The sequence below is a fragment of the Coregonus clupeaformis genome, chromosome 23 (assembly GCF_020615455.1).
Source record: "Coregonus clupeaformis isolate EN_2021a chromosome 23, ASM2061545v1, whole genome shotgun sequence".
NCBI classification, from domain to species: Eukaryota; Metazoa; Chordata; class Actinopteri; order Salmoniformes; family Salmonidae; genus Coregonus; species Coregonus clupeaformis.
The window spans coordinates 19,214,780-19,231,210 of record NC_059214.1 but is presented as its reverse complement, the minus strand read 5'-3'; the positions used below and the strand labels follow the sequence as shown (position 1 = coordinate 19,231,210).

The following is a 16,431-nucleotide window of genomic DNA, read 5'->3' as shown; positions in this document are numbered from 1 at the left end:
GCATTCATGGGTGAACAGGGAGTACAGGAGGGGGCTGACCACGCACCCTTGTGGGGCCCCAGTGTTGAGGATCAGCGAAGTGGAGATGTTGTTTCCTACCTTCACCACCTGGGGCCGGCCCGTCAGGAAGTTCAGGACCCAGTTGCACAGGGCGGGGTTCAGATCCAGGGCCTCGAGCTTAATGATGAGCTTGGAGGGTACTATGGTGTTGAATGCTGAGCTATAGTCAATGAACAGCATTCTTACATAGGTATTCCTCTTGTCCAGATGGAATAGGGCAGTGTGCAGTGTGATGGCGATTGCATTGTCTGTGGATCTATTGGGGCGGTAAGCAAATTGGAGTGGGTCTAGGGTGACAGGTAAGGTAGAGGTGATATAATCCTTGTCTAGTCTCTCAAAGCACTTCATGATGACAGAGGTGAGTGCTACAGGGCGATAGTCATTTAGTTCAGTTACCTTTGCTTTCTTGGGTACAGGAACAATGGTGGCCATCTTGAAGCATGTGGGAACAGCAGACTGGGAAAGGGAGAGATTGAATATGTCCGTAAACACACCAGCCAGCTGGTCTGCGCATGCTCTGAGGATGCGGCTAGGGATTCCGTCTGGGCCGGCAGCCTTGCGGTGGTTAACATGCTTAAATGTCTTAATCACGTCGGCCATGGAGAAGGAGAGGCCACAGTCCTTGGTAGTGGGCCTCGTCAGTGGCACTGTGTTATCCTCAAAGTGGGCGAAGAAGTTGTTTAGCTTGTCTGGAAGCGAGACGTCGATGTCGGCGACGTGGCTGGTTTTCCTATTGTAGTCCGTGATTGTCTGTAGACCCTGCCACATACGTCTCGTGTCTGAGCCGTTGAATTGCGACTCCACTTTGTCTCTATACTGATGTTTTGCCAGTTTAATTGCCTTGCGGAGTGAGTAGGTACACTGTTTGTATTCTGCCATATTCCCAGTCACCTTGCCATGGTTGAATGCGGTGGTTCGCGCTTTCAGATTAGCGCGAATGCTGCCATCTATCCATGGTTTTTGTTTAGGGTAGGTTTTAATAGTCACAGTGGGCACAACATCACCTATACACTTCCTGATAAACTCAGTCACCGTTTCAGTGTATTCGTTTAAATTATTTCCAGAAGCTACCCGGAACATATCCCAGTCCGCGTGATTAAAACAATCTTGAAGCGTGGAATCCGATTGGTCAGACCAGCGTTGAATAGTTCTTAGCACGGGTACTTCCTGTTTGAGTTTCTGCCTATAGGAAGGGAGAAGCAGCGCGAGTACAACAGTCGATATGTTGATAGAACTTCGGCAGCCTAGTCCTCAAATTTGCTTTGTTAAAATCCCCCGCTACGATAAATGCAGCCTCAGGATATGTGGTTTCCAGTTTGCATAAGGTCCAGTGAAGTTCTTTGAGGGCCGTCGTGGTATCGGCTTGAGGGGGGATATACCAAAGAAAATTCTCTTGGGAGATAATACGGTCGGCATTTGATTGTGAGAAATTCTAGGTCAGGTGAACAGAAAGACTCGAGTTCCTGTATGTTACTACAATTACACCATGAGTCGTTAATCATGAAACACACACCTCCGCCCTTCTGCTTCCCGGAGAGATATTTATTATTCCTGTCTGCGTGATGAACTGAGAACCCGTCTGGCTGGACCGATTCCGACAGAATATCCCAAGAGAGCCATGTTTCCATGAAACAGAGTATGTTACAGGCCTTGATGTCTCTCTGGAAAGAAATCCTTGCCAGGAGTTCATCGAGCTTGTTAACCAAAGAGTAGCGAGTAGTATACTTGGAAGCGGTGGGTGGTGTGCGCGCCTCCTAAGTCGAACCTGCAGGACGTTCCGAGTGCCTCTCCTCCACCGGCGATGTTTTGGGTCAGCCGCTGGAATCAGTTCAGTTGCCTTGGGGAGAGCAAACAAAGGATCTGCTTCGGGAAAGTCATATTCCTAGTCGTAATGCTGGTGAGTTACCGCCGCTCTGATATCCAATAGTTTTCCCCGGCTGTATGTAATGATGCAAAACACTTTCTGAGCTAATAATGTAAAAAATTGTACATAAAAAAAACAAAATACTGCAAAGTTTCCTAAGATCTAGTCGTGAGGCGGCCATCTCCGTCGGCGCCAGCAATAACACTGCATACTGTGTTGATGCTTTAGGGACAACATAAGTTATTGTTGTTATAAATGATAGCAACAAGATAGTAGTACACTCTTGACAGTAGTAATGCTAGCTACTGTATAGTATCCATTTGCCAACTCGAGAGTATCTTTGCTGAGAGAAAACCATGTCTAAGAGCAAATTCACACAGATGGCTCTTCTATTACACTGAATAGTATTTATGGAAACATCCTTGCCAGTAAACAACCTCCCTCATCCGACTTGAGCTAAATCAATTTCCCTACACGCACAGCACTGAAGGAGCCCTACCTTTCTTTTCTTTCAACCTATCAGTCGGACCACATGTAAGATAATGCGACAGGTATGGGACCGAGGATGTATGCTGACAACTCCTGTGTTTCTCTGCCAAACAACAGCGGCTGTGTCCCAAATGGCACCCTATTCCCTATTTAGTGCACAATTTTTGACATAGGGCTCTGGTCGAAAGTAGTGCACTATATAGGGAATAGGGTGCCATTTGGGACGCAGACATCCACTAGGCTACTTCCCCTGGCTGTCCATCCATCCCCTCACCCAGTAGAGCACAGCTTAACAGCAACAGGAAGAAATATGACTTGTCAGCTTCTGTTTCAGAGTTGAGCAATAGATTCTGTCATTTGTTCTGCAGCGAAGCGCCGTCCTCTCCCTCCTGCCCCATGTGTATCGATCAATGGCGGTATACAAACTAGGGAGCAATAACATATCTGTGATTGAGTGAAAAGGAATGGATTGATATAACTCAAAATGGAACGCGGTGACGCTGTCTTGAATGTTCGATTTCCTCTTCAAGCGAAGAAACAGACATCATCAGACATCAGAGATCTCCCAGGCAGAGATGAGTCAAGCACAACTTGTTATTGATGGTAATTTCCTCCCTCTTTACTGCACAAACAACCATTCAATACTGTCTTGTGCTTGTTTGCTCCTCAAACAAAATGGTGCGCTGTCTCCCTCGCTATTTACATTTTTAAAAGCATTTGAAGAGCAGAATATGCAGCGCCAAACAAGGTACTGTAATTATTTATCCTCCTGAGTGCTAGAAGAAATGCCAGAGTGAGCCATCCATCCTAGGCAACCACACATTTCACTTATGGTAGAGAGGTTGCATTTTCAATTCAACACAACTGAATGACTGAAAAGAGAAATCTCCTACTGGCTATGAATGTATTGCTGATTAAAAGCTCTACTGTCAGTGCTAACCTCCTGACAGAATATGCTAGGCAGGTTTTGAATGGGTTCCAGGATGGGCATTTGAAATGAATTCACTATTCAAATAATATCATTATTTTGGGGGTTGATATCCGAATAGTTGAAATACACTGAACAAAAATATAAATGCAACATGCAACAATGTCTAAGATTTCATTGAGTTACAGTTCATATAAGGAAATCAGTCAATTGAAATAAATTCATTAGGCTCTAATCGATGGATTTCCCATGACTGGGAATAAAGATCTGCATCTGTTGGTCACAGATACCTTTAAAAAAAGTTAGGGGCGTGGATCAGAAAACCAGTCAGTATCTGGTGTGACCACCATTTGCCTCATGCAGCGCGACACATCTCCTTCGCATAGAGTTGATCAGGCTGTTGATTGTGGCCTTTGGAATGTTGTCCCACTCCTCTTCAATGACTGTGCAAAGTTGCTGGATATTGGCGGGAACTGGAACACGCTGTCACACACGTCGATCCAGAGCATCCCAAACATGCTCAATGGGTGAGTATGCAGGCCATGGAAGAACTGGGACATTTTCAGCTTCCAGGAATTGTGTACAGATCCCTTGCTGAAACATGAGGTGATGGCGGCGGATGAATAACACGACAACGGGCCTCAGGATCTCGTTACGGTATCTCTTTGCATTAATACTATAATAATATGCCATTTAGCAGACGCTTTTATCCAAAGCGACTTACAGTCATGCATGCATACATTTTTGTGTATGGGTGGTCCCGGGGATCGAACCCACTATCTTGACGTTACAAGCGCCGTGCTCTACCAGCTGAGCTACAGAGGACCACGATCAATAAAATGCAATTGTGTTCGCTGTCCATAGCTTATGCCTGCCCATACCATAACCCCACCGCCAGTATGGGGCACTCTGTTCACAACTTGGACATCAGCAAACCGCTTGCCCACACAACGCTATACACGTTGTCTGTCATCTGCCCGGTACAGTTGAACGCGGGATTGATATGTGAAGAGCACACTTCTCCAGTGTGCCAGTGGTCATCAAAGTTGAGCATTTGCCCACTTAAGTCGGTTACGACGCCGAACTGCAGTCTGGTCAAGACCCTGGTGAGGACGACGAGCATGCAGATGAGCTTCCCTGAGACGGTTTCTGACAGTTTGTGCAAAAATTATTTGGTTACACAAACCCACAGTTACATCAGCTGTCTCAGACAATCCCGCAGGTGAAGAAGCCGGATGTGGAGGTCCTGGGCTGGCGTGGTTACAAGTGGTCTGCGGTTGTGAGGCCGGTTGGACATACTGCCAAATTCTCTAAAACGACATTGGAGGCATCTTATGGTAGAGAAATTAACATTCAATTCTCTGGCAACAGCTCTGGTGGACATTCCTGCAGTCAGCATGCCAATTGTACCCTCCCTCAAAACTTGAGACATCTGTGGCATTGTGTTGTGTGACAAAACTGCACATTTTAGAGTGGCCTTTTATTGTCCCCAGCACAAGGTGCACCTGTGTAATAATCATGCTGTTTAATCAGCTTCTTGATATGCCACGCCTGTCAGGTGGATGGATTATCTTGGCAAAGGAGAAATGCTCACTAACAGTGATGTAAACAAATTTGTGCACAACATTTGAGAGAAATAAGCTTTTTGTGCCTATGGAAATCTCCTGGGATCTTTTATTTCAGCTTATGAAACACATATGAAACACACTTTACATGTAGCGTTTATATTTTTGTTCAATGTACATGTGTTTAAAAAAATGTTTTTACTTCTTGTGCAAATCGGGAGAGAGCTGGTGCGCTGCACTCTGCTTGTTTCAGCAGAAGATGGGGGAGGGGCGGGAGAGGAGCAGGGGCCGGTGTGTGTGACTGTCTATGTGTGTGGCAGGAGGGAGAGAGAGAAAGTAGTCAAACCGACTTGCGCTAGTTAGACAAACTTGTTGCTGCCATAGGTTATCTATCATACCATCTGGTAGTGCCTGTCTTGACTGCATCAAATCGTTGTAAAGAAGCTAGCTAGCGACAGTAGCAAGCAAAGTTAGCCAGCTAGCTAGCTACGGTAGTAAGGCTAATTGAGGCTATTTTGCTGTGCTCCCCATTTTAGTCTACAAAAACCCCATTCATATTAAAGGGAAACATCACAATTGTTTTACTTCATATTCATCATCTCCAGCACCTCCCCAACATATGGGAAAATGGTGCATTTCTATGTTTTGTAGTAAAAAAGATAGAGGAAGATAAATGTTTTCGAATTACATCATCGGTGTGCATTGTGTGATTTCACCAATTGTGAGTAGGCATTGCCTACTAATTGTCTACTCATTGTCTACTAATCTGGTGATAATGTCATTGGAAACACTTATCTTTCTCTATCTTTTTTACTACAAAACATAGAAACACACTATTTTCACATATGTTGATGTTGGGGTGGTGCTGGAGATGAATATGTTGCTTCCCTTTAAACAGCCTACCTGTTGATTGATCATTGTAGCCTACTCCCTCTCATTTGGCCAATTTAATTTTGTAATTTTAATTCCATTTAGCATTGATTAGAAATCTCCCACTTCACATGGTGCCTATGACTGTAGCGTCACTTTGATTGACCGACAATAAGAACAAGCTACAATAACAACAAGCTACAATAACAACAAGCTACATGTGTGATAAGTGTGTAGGTTACCGGTGCGTCTTTTTTATGGGGCGCACTCGTAAAAACTGTCTTAAAACTGTTGTTTTATTAAAATGTTTAATGTAATGGTTATCCTTGTAGGCTATGTAGCAATATTGTTAAAATTAGCATATATATTTTTTTTTTCAAAAAATGAATACTCTCCCAAATATTCTAATACTAATGTCCGTTCAGATATTCAAATATTCTAATAACCGTGGTCATCCCTACTGGGTAGGTTTGACTTTCCCTAACTTACTGATTGGGCTTAAGTTTGCCTAACTCACTGATTGGGCTTAAGTTCGCCTAACTAACCAGGGTAGATTTGAGTTAGTCTAACTCACCTGGGGTCACAGAGGAAGTCGGTGCTCTCTCCTTCGGCCCTCCATACCAACCACTCTCTGAAGGACGGGTGGCAGAACATGCGAGTCTTGTCCCGCCGCTTGATGAGGAAACAGGACAACGTCTCCATGCGCTGCTGGAAGTCGTCCCAGGGCAGCTCGCCACGTACGGCACCCGCGTTGATGGCCTGGAACAGATGCTCGTCCGTCATCGGGTGAAGAGACGCCAGCGCTACATTCAGGATGGGCAGCGAGCGCTCGAACGCCGACTGAGTCATGAACTTCATGTTGCACTGCAGCAGGTAGAGCTCTGCCAGCGACACGGGCACCACCTTGTAACTAGCGCTCTTGATCACCAGGTGGCCCCTCTCGAACAGGTCCAGGGTCAGTTTGAGGTACAGGTAGGAGCCCTGGCTACGGGCAATCAGGTGGCTGCTCACCTTGCCCACAATGATGGGGTCGGCCTTGCCGTTGAGGGAGATGTTGTTCATGATGTCTTTGCTGCCGTTGATGCGGTACTGGATGTAGGCGTTGAGGTCCGTGTTGATTTCCTTGTTCTCTGGGAAGTCGTCCAGGGAGATCTTGGAGAAGGGGAGGAGGCTTGTGATTTCCTATGGAAGGCACAAGGATATTGTCATTAGATTTGCTACTGCACTTTAATATTATATTGTTACATTATATCGTTTTTAAATTAGAAATATTTGTTCTCCAGTATCATCACCCATACAGAAAATGATGTCTATGTAAATGAGAAAGTGGGTAAAACAATAAATCAACCATATAATGTACACTTAAGTGTATGCCCAGAATTCTAAATTCGTATTCCAAAACGGTTTCTCTCCACACAACAGAAACCACCGCAAAATGAAGAGCTTAATGGAAAATCTTCCACTCTCCATGAAAGCTATATCATGTGTGGATCCTCCAGCTTTTCTTATCAGCCCAAGGTCAGTAAGCACAGGGGGCTAGCTGGAACTGACACTGAGCACTAAGCTATCGGCCTGCCGCAGTCACTCGCCGCTGTGTTTGCAAACAAAGGCTTTGGGAGCTGGGAGACTGTGAGATCTGGAGAGAGCAGGAGATGGGTCCATTGGGGAGACTTTTAGCGGGCACGCTGTGGACACAACCCACACTTCAATCTCACTCCTCAGGGTGGGAAAAATCAATCCGCCTTAATACTGCTGCAATCCCCCTGCCTTTCTGGAGAGGATAGAGAAGTAATGCAGCCCAGAGATAACGCCTTCTTCTCAGAGAGAGAGAGAGAGCGAGAGAAGAGATAGAGAGAGAGATAGAGGGAGAGTCAGACACAGTGAAAGTGAGCGAGAGATAAAGGAGAAAATACTGAATAATACACAGGCTGGCCAAGTTTCCTGTGAGCAACACCTCCCCTAAGAACACCTCACAGTTATTAGTCCGTGGTGTTAGCCATTGTGAGCGACCTTGCTTTCAGATCTTGTTTACACTTTGGATGTGTGAGCATGAGGTAACACTTACACCGTCACCTGGCTCTAGTCTCCACTTATCCTACCTACTTAATGAGAGAATTTATCCAAGGGCCTCCCTAGGGTTGCAACATTTCAGTAACTTCCCAGGTTTTCAAGAAAATGTACAGGTTTCTTTTTTTAGAATGATGGATCAATATATTTTGACATGACATGTAGCCTAATTTGTTTGTGTGTAGATACCCTTTAATTCAGGTGCACACCAGCCAGACAGTTGTACTTGGCTATACAGGGTTCATATAGACATTGGTAAGTCAAATTCAAGGACTTTTTCAAGCACTTAATTGTAATTTTCAAGGACCTACATTTTTTCCACAATTGTTGTAATTACCCTATAGAAAAAAAAACTCCCCCAAAAATGTACCGGTATGCTAAAAAGTATGCATTACCACTTTAAGAATGCATTTTAGGCCTACCCAATGGCATTTGCATTTTTAAAAAATTACATTCTAAAATATGTCAGAATAATGTGGGCATTGCCTGGCTAAATAAATAGACAGCAGGCTCCCGACACAAACACACTAATGAAGTCTGTCCATGTAGTAGCTAGTCAGTCTCGCCATTTGAGATGTTGAAGAGTTATTGAAGGGTTATTATATTTTTTTAAACGAGAAAGCGACCTAAAACCAGGTTCCCTTTGTAATGGAACACTTTGTATGGAAAACCAAGTTGAAGCCAACATTCGATGTTGTCTTGCTCATAATAACCACACATGGTTTTACCGCAACAAGCGCAACAGACTAGTGCAACACCCATCAATTGAAAGGACGGGAAACAAACGAAAGCAGCTACATCTCTCATAAAAACTGATCAGAAATGAAATCATAGAATAATTATATTGGAGCAGTAGAACGTCTAAATCGGCTACCATAATTTCAAGGACTTTTCAAGGACCAAACCCTAGAGGAAATGTCTGATTTTTAAGGTAGGCTATTCCATGATAACTGAATTGCGCATCACAAATATTCAACCAAAACGTTGAACTTTTTAAATAACTGGTTTGCATACCCATCCTTGCCTTAGCATTTACTGGTAGATATCATAACTTCGAACAACTTTCATACAGCTTTCCTACCCCTACTACCGATGTCGGTCTTAGGTGAGTTGCTCCATGCAACAACCAGCTGTTTGAGAGCTGCGCGCTCTCTCTGCCCGACTACCGGTCCAAAGCTTTAGAACACCTATTAATTCAAGGGTTTTTCTTTATTTTTACTATTTTCTTCATTGTAGAATAATAGTGAAGACATCAAAACTATGAAATAACACATATGGAATCATGTAGTAACCAAAAAAGTGTTAAACAAATCAAAATATATTCTATATTTGAGATTCTTCAAATAGCCACCCTTTGCCTTGATGACAGCTTTGCACACTCTTGGCATTCTCTCAACCAGCTTCATGAGGTAGTCACCTGGAATGCATTTCAATTAACAGGTGTGCCTTCTTAAAAGTTAATTTGTGGAATTTATTTCCTTCTTAATGCATTTGAGCCAATCGATTGTCTTGTGACAAGGTAGGGGGAGGGTATACAGAAGATTTGGTAAAACACCAAGTCCATATTATGGCAAGAACAGCTCAAATAAGCAAAGAGAAATGACAGTCCATCATTACTTTAGGACATGAAGGTCAGTCAATACAGAACATTTCAAGAACATTGAATGTTTCTTCAAGTGCAGTCGCAAAAACCATCAAGCGCTATGATGAAACTGGCTGTCCTTGAATTTGACTTACCAATGTCTATATGAACCCTGTATAGCCAAGCACAACTGTCTGGCTGGTGTGCACCTGAATTAAAGGGTATCTACACACAAAGAAATTAGGCTACATGTCATGTCAAAATATATTGATCCATCATTCTAAAAAAGAAACCTGTACATTTTCTTGAAAACCTGGGAAGTTACGGACATTTTGCAACCCTAGGGAGGCCCTTGGATAAATTCTCTGGAGGTGTGATGGTGCTTTGCTGGTGACACTGTCTGTGATTTATTTAGAATTTAAGGCACACTTAACCAGCATGGCTACCACAGCATTCTGCAGCGATACGCCATCCCATCTGGTTTGGAATAGTGGGACTATCATTTGTTTTTCAACAGGCCAATGACCCAACACACCTCCAGGCTGTGTAGGGCTATTTTACCAGGAAGGAGAGTGATGGAGTGTTGCATCAGATGACCTGGCCTCCACAATCCCCCGACCTCAACCAAATTGAGATGATTGGGATGAGTCAGACAGCAGAGTGAAGGAAAAGCAGCCAAAAGTGCTCAGCATATGTGGAAACTCCTTCAAGACTGTTGGAAAAGCATTCCAGGTGAAGCTGGTTGAGAGAATGCCAAGAGTGTGCAAAGCTGTCATCAAGGCAAAGGGTGGCTATTTGAAGAATCTCAAATCTCAAATATATTTGGATTTCTTTAACACTTTTTTGGTTACTACATGATTCCATTTGTGTTATTTCATAGTTTTGATGTCTTCACTATTATTCTACAATGTAGAAAATAGTAAAAATAAAGAAAAACCCTTGAATGAGTAGGTGTTCTAAAACTTTTGACTGGTAGTGTATGTGTGCAGCGCGCATGTGATAAATAATCGACATAACGAACAAACAGCTTTGGGAATCAGTTTTTTAAATCAATTATATAGCCTAGATTAAAAATAGCATTATTACAATATTCCCGTGCCATTGTTGCCTCTTCCGAAAGTTTGTATATTTTTGGTCAACTGCACATTACTGTTTGAATAAATCATGAAGATAAAAATAATAATAATTGTGAACCAAAAACGAACGTGACCAGGTACACTTTTTTCACGGGCAACCTTGAGACCAATAAAAAATATGTCGCACTGCCAAGTCAAACGGTTGCAAATGTGACTGTTTTGATCGCAGTATAGAACCCTGCACATCACAGAATCACCCACACCATGCAAGGAATAACCAAAACGGAGCAGGAAATAAAAAAATTATTGAATACGAGATCAGGATAATCCCTTACCCATACCCCTTCAATTCTCCAGTCGTAAAAAAAGAAAACTGAACAGCATAGATCTAACAAATGTGTGCTGCCTCCTATGCTCCCTGTCTGCAGTGCAGTGTAACTAACTCCTGCCTATGCACAGTGATGGATGGTTGTGCCCGTGGCCAGGGTGGCTGAGAGAGCAATAATGACTAGAGCTGGTACAGATATGGCTGTCAGTCAGCTGCCAAATTATCCCAAGGCCCAGGAAAAATCTCAATTGCACTCCTTGCATCCTCTCTCCTCTCCTCCTTCTGCAAACCTATTGGAGGAGAAAGCCAGAGGTCCCTCCCATCTGACCTTCTCCTCCAATGGGTTTTGAGAAGGAGGCGAGGAGAGAGGACGCGAGGAGTATGACATTGAGATTCTCCCACAGTCTACATTGCCAGCCAAGGCAATCAGCCCAGCTCTGTCCATCTCTGTCCATCAGACCTGTCAAAACCTCTGCAAAGAATGCAAAGAAGTGACACCAGGATCTGCGTCTCAAATGGCACCCTAGTCCCTATGTAGTCAGAGCTCTGGTAAGAAGTAGCGCACTACATAGGGAATAGGGAATTTGGGACACAACCCAGCTCAGCTCATCTCCTCCATTGGTAGACTCAGTGGCTCTGTCTGCATGTTCTGTTGTCATGCTGTCTTGTTTAACAGGTAACTGTTATTTCTCTCACTCTCTCCACTACCATTCTCGAAGCACTCAACAGAAATTACACTTTGTAGAGGATAGTGTATGACAACAAGAAACGCTTCGTAAAGCAGTTTATCTTTTACACTTGTCAGGATCTGCCGGTGCTTGTGTCATTCAGTGAGAGACATATCAAATATTGATACCCAGACTTACCCATGGAGGTTGTAAAAGTATCTTATTCACATGAAATTGGCAAGTTAGCTGTGCTGAGATGGCCCTTGAATACAGCTAAACTCATCAGCACCCTTACTGGGAAAAATACAGGGTGTCAATTCAATTAATTAGTGAATTATAGGATATCAACATGAATACCTGTATGGTGACATATTGCCATTTTAGTAGACGCTCTTATCCAGAGTGACTTACATGCGCAATTAGGGTTAAGTGCATTGCTCAAGGTCACGTCGACACATTTTTCACCAAGTCAGCTCGGGGATTCGAACCGGTGAACTTTCGGTTACTGGCCCAACGCTCTTAACCGCTAAGCTACCTGCTGCAGTATCACACCATCTTAGGTTGCAACATTTTGGTAACTTCTCCAAAATTCCCTGGTTTTCCAGAAATCACGGTTGGAAATCCGAAATCCTCCAACCAGGATTTCTGGAAAACCTGGACATTTTTGGAAAGTTACCAGTATTCTGTAATCCTACACCGTACAGTAGGAGTGTACATGGAGACTCACCAGTAGGTTGACTCGGACAGTGACAACCAGTTTGAGCCAGGAGGGGAACTTGGAGATTATCTTGGTGATGAAGGAGGCGATGGTGTCTCCGTAGTCGGGCTTGTGGAACTCTGCCTCGTTTAGCCCATCTATCAGTATGATATGGTCTTCTTCGCGAATCTTCCTCTCTAAACACACACACACACACACGGATGAGTGGAGAAGACATGGTGGAAAGAAACAAATCGACAATTCACAAACCTTTCAGGCCAAGTCGACTGCAAACATGGCATTTTGCCAAGGAGTAGAATATTTTATTTTGAGTTTGTTGTCAGTAAAAATAAGAACTGAACACACAGTAGAGAAAGAGAGTAATATAGTTGGACACCACACTTTAAAGACCTATAAACAACTTTGTACTTAGATGACATGGGTAGATCTCTCTGCACTGCAGTGCCTGGTGCATTAACACATCTTTAAACGGTTTACTCTGGTATTCTCCCACATCTCTACAGCTAGCACAGTGTTGAATGAACATGAGTGTGTTTTAGTCGGCAGCCATATCTACAGTGAGGGAAAAAAGTATTTGATCCCCTGCTGATTTTGTATGTTTGCCCACTGACAAAGACATGATCCGTCTATAATTTTAATGGTAGGTTTATTTGAACAGTCAGAGACAGAATAACAACAACAAAATCCAGAAAAACGCATGTCAAAAATGTTATAAATTGATTTGCATTTTAATGAGGGAAATAAGTATTTGACCCCTCTGCAAAACATGACTTAGTACTTGGTGGCAAAGCCCTTGTTGGCAATCACAGAGGTCAGACGTTTCTTGTAGTTGGCCACCAGGTTTGCACACATCTCAGGAGGGATTCTGTCCCACTCCTCGTTGCAGATCTTCTCCAAGTCATTAAGGTTTCGAGGCTGACGTTTGGCAACTCGAACCTTCAGCTCCCTCCACAGATTTTCTATGGGATTAAGGTCTGGAGACTGGCTAGGCCACTCCAGGACCTTAATGTGCTTCTTCTTGAGCCACTCCTTTGTTGCCTTGGCCGTGTGTTTTGGGTCATTGTCATGCTGGAATACCCATCCACGACCCATTTTCAATGCCCTGGCAGAGGGAAGGAGGTTCTCACCCAAGATTTGACGGTACATGGCCCCGTCCATCGTCTCTTTGATGCGGTGAAGTTGTCCTGTACCCTTAGCAGAAAAACACCCCCAAAGCATAATGTTTCCACCTCCATGTTTGACAGTGGGGATGGTGTTCTTGGGGTCATAGGCAGCATTCCTCCTCCTCCAAACACGGCGAGTTGAGTTGATGAGAGCTCCATTTTGGTCTCATCTGACCACAACACTTTCACCCAGTTCTCCTCTGAATCATTCAGATGTTCATTGGCAAACTTCTGACGGGCCTGTATATGTGCTTTCTTGAGCAGGGGGACCTTGCGGGCGCTGCAGTATTCAAATACTTTTTTCCCTCACTGTATAGTGCAGTACACTCAACTGCTCTGTGGTGAGACCGCAGCGAGGATCTGCTCTTCTTCACTGCAGTATCTAAGCCATGTTTTCACAGCAGTAGAACGACAGGGCCCTTGTGTGCATCCCAAATGACACTCTATTTCCTATATAGTGCACTACTTTTGACCATAGGCTACTTGTCAAATGTAGTGCGCTCCATACAGATTGGGTGCCATATGGGATGCAACCTAGTGTTCCTCCTCACATCCAGCTTCTCACACTGCACAGTGATCAGAAACACGCTAAAATATTAATTACAGGAAAATGTGCAAATCTCAACTCCTCTCCCAGCTGGGATGTCAAATCAGATTTGTACAACCCCACCCTCTCGTTGTGATGGAGTGGACCAATCAACACTTTTCACCCTGTATCAAGCCCAATCAAACAGGCTATTAATTTCAATAAGGAACAGGGGGCAGTCGTGAGGGGAGGCAAGGGAAAGGAGACATGTGAGGGGGACCATCAGTCCACCCTAGCGGTTCCGTCACAGGAGAGCTGCTGCATGCCCTGGCTGCACATTGGTTCTCATCTTTTCCATCTCCTGTTTGTTTATCTACATCGGGTGTTTAGGCTGCTGCAGTAACATATCGATTCAGTGTAGAGCAGGGAAAATGGTGGGTCGTGTTGTCTTTGCACAATGGACTTGACCTTGAGATAGTCGTGTTTCTGTCTGTCTGTCTGTCTGTCTGTCTGTCTGTCTGTCTGTCTGTCTGTCTGTCTGTCTCAGAGAGATGCAGTTGTCACGAGGGTCACGCTTCCTTGGAGAGGCACTATTCTTCCAACAATAACAAAGTAATGCTAATTATTTAGTATAACGCCAATTCAAATCAATGTTGTGTCAGAGCAAACACGGAGCGCCTACGCTAAGCAATTAACAATGTCCGCGCAGACTATGCTCCCTTAGTACGGCCAGCACTTAACCCATTTAACTCAGGTATTTCAGGTCCTTTGTGTAAGGAATGGAACAAATGTATATCAACTGGCTGGAAGAAGTTAAAGAAAAGAACAGTAAATGGTCTCTGGAGTGACCTTAGGTAGCCGTCTGCAATTTATGACACCGAAGGGCACCTTGGAACGGTCCGCATCTGTCTCTACACAGACATCTAAGCAAACCTGTGGTTAAATTACAGTTATAATACACTTGCTAGAAACCTTGAGCCACGGAAGGCCTAGATTATATAATATGTATTCAATGTGTGCTTTCAAGACTTCATTTTGGACCATGAACACCAGTGACAATGAGACAGTCAGATATGAATTAACCTAGGTGTAACTAGCTTAGCATCGTACCCTTGCGGAGGTTGGCCAGCGGCTCCAACACGCCCCTGCGGAAGGCTGCCATGGGGTCCTGGACGCAGGAGCGCAGACTGAGCATGCTCTGTAGATGGGGCTCCTTCAGCAGCAGCTCTCTATAGGCGGTGAGCTGGTGCGCTCTGCATAGCAGGGCAGCGATACTGTGAACAAACTCTGGGACCAGGCAGGTGTAGGTGTTGTCAGCCTGGCAGTAGTGATACGCAACCACCTGGATGGGAGAAAAGAGAGAGAACAATTGTTAAGGAACTTTAGAGGCTTAAAATGTATCAGACATTAACCTTTGGTGTATTACCAAACCATACAATAGTATCGACTGTGAGTAGCTTACATTGTTGTTGGTTTTAGTCATCAGAAATCTGCTAAGCTGGCTGTGTGATCTCAAAGTCCTTGTAAAGCCAATAGACTTGGTGACTAAAAGACATTTGATGCAATACATAGGGCCCTATAAAATCAGTTTTATTTTTGCCTGATTCCCCTACATTATTGTATTTCATATTTCTTATTCCCCTTGTGTTTTTTTCTAGTAATACATTGTTGTTGATTATTGCATTGTTGGGTTTTGAGTTTGCAAGAAAGGCATTTCACTGTACTTGTGCATGTGACAATAAAACTTAAAAATTCAGTTTTCTCCATTTTTCCAGGTCTACGATTTTCCCTGTTTTTTTTCTTCAGGTTTCCACTCTCAAAAGTACACTTTTTTAATAGAAAAACAACAACATTGGATGTTCTAAGTCCACAGCAATGCTTAATTAACCCTTTAGAGTCTAAGGGGTGGGGTGGGAGGGGTTCTAAGCTAACATATGGAATTGTTTTAAGATAATTTAGCTATTTGATTTTGAATTTGAAGAACCTTTAAGGTATAACAAATATATATATAAAAAAAATGAATTTGGCAATACTGCTATTAGCCAATAGAAACGCATAGAATAACAGATCCACTACATGGAACAACAGAAAAAATCAAACAAAGTTTGTTCTGAAGTGACAGTCCTATATCTGAGAGATATAAGAAAGATCAGGAAACAATATATGTTTTTTTGTTTTGCATGTATTTATGCCCTTATTTATCCGCATATACACTACTGTTCCAAAAGTTTGTGGTCACTTGGAAAGTTCCTTGTTTTCGAAAGAAAAGCACGTTTTTTGTCCATTAAAATAACATCAAATTGATCAGAAATACAGTGTAGACATTGTTAATGTTGTAAATGGCTATTGTAGCTGGAAACAGCTGATTTTTTATGGAATATTTACATAGGCGTACAGAGGCCCATTCTCAGCAACCATCAGTCTTGTGTTCCAATGGCACGTTGTGTTTGCTAATCCAGGTTTATCATTTTAAAAGGCTAATTGATCATTAGAAAACCCTTTTGCAATTATGTTAGCACAGCTGAAA

The 16,431-nt window shown here is 43.4% G+C and overlaps 1 protein-coding gene across 4 annotated transcripts in view; it reads right to left on the bottom strand.

The window, feature by feature from the left end:
* LOC121536829 (protein TANC1) overlaps positions 1–16,431 on the bottom strand; it is a 292,594-nt gene that overhangs the window by 44,273 nt on the left and 231,890 nt on the right. For all 4 annotated transcript variants that reach the window (XM_041844415.2, XM_041844417.1, XM_045206560.1 and 1 more), the window contains exons 11-13: positions 15,015–15,246; positions 12,225–12,391; positions 6,351–6,958 (exon numbers count right to left, since the gene is read on the bottom strand). In XM_041844415.2, the coding sequence (XP_041700349.1) occupies positions 6,351–6,958; positions 12,225–12,391; positions 15,015–15,246 (1,007 nt within the window). The remainder of the gene's footprint in view (positions 1–6,350; positions 6,959–12,224; positions 12,392–15,014; positions 15,247–16,431) is intronic.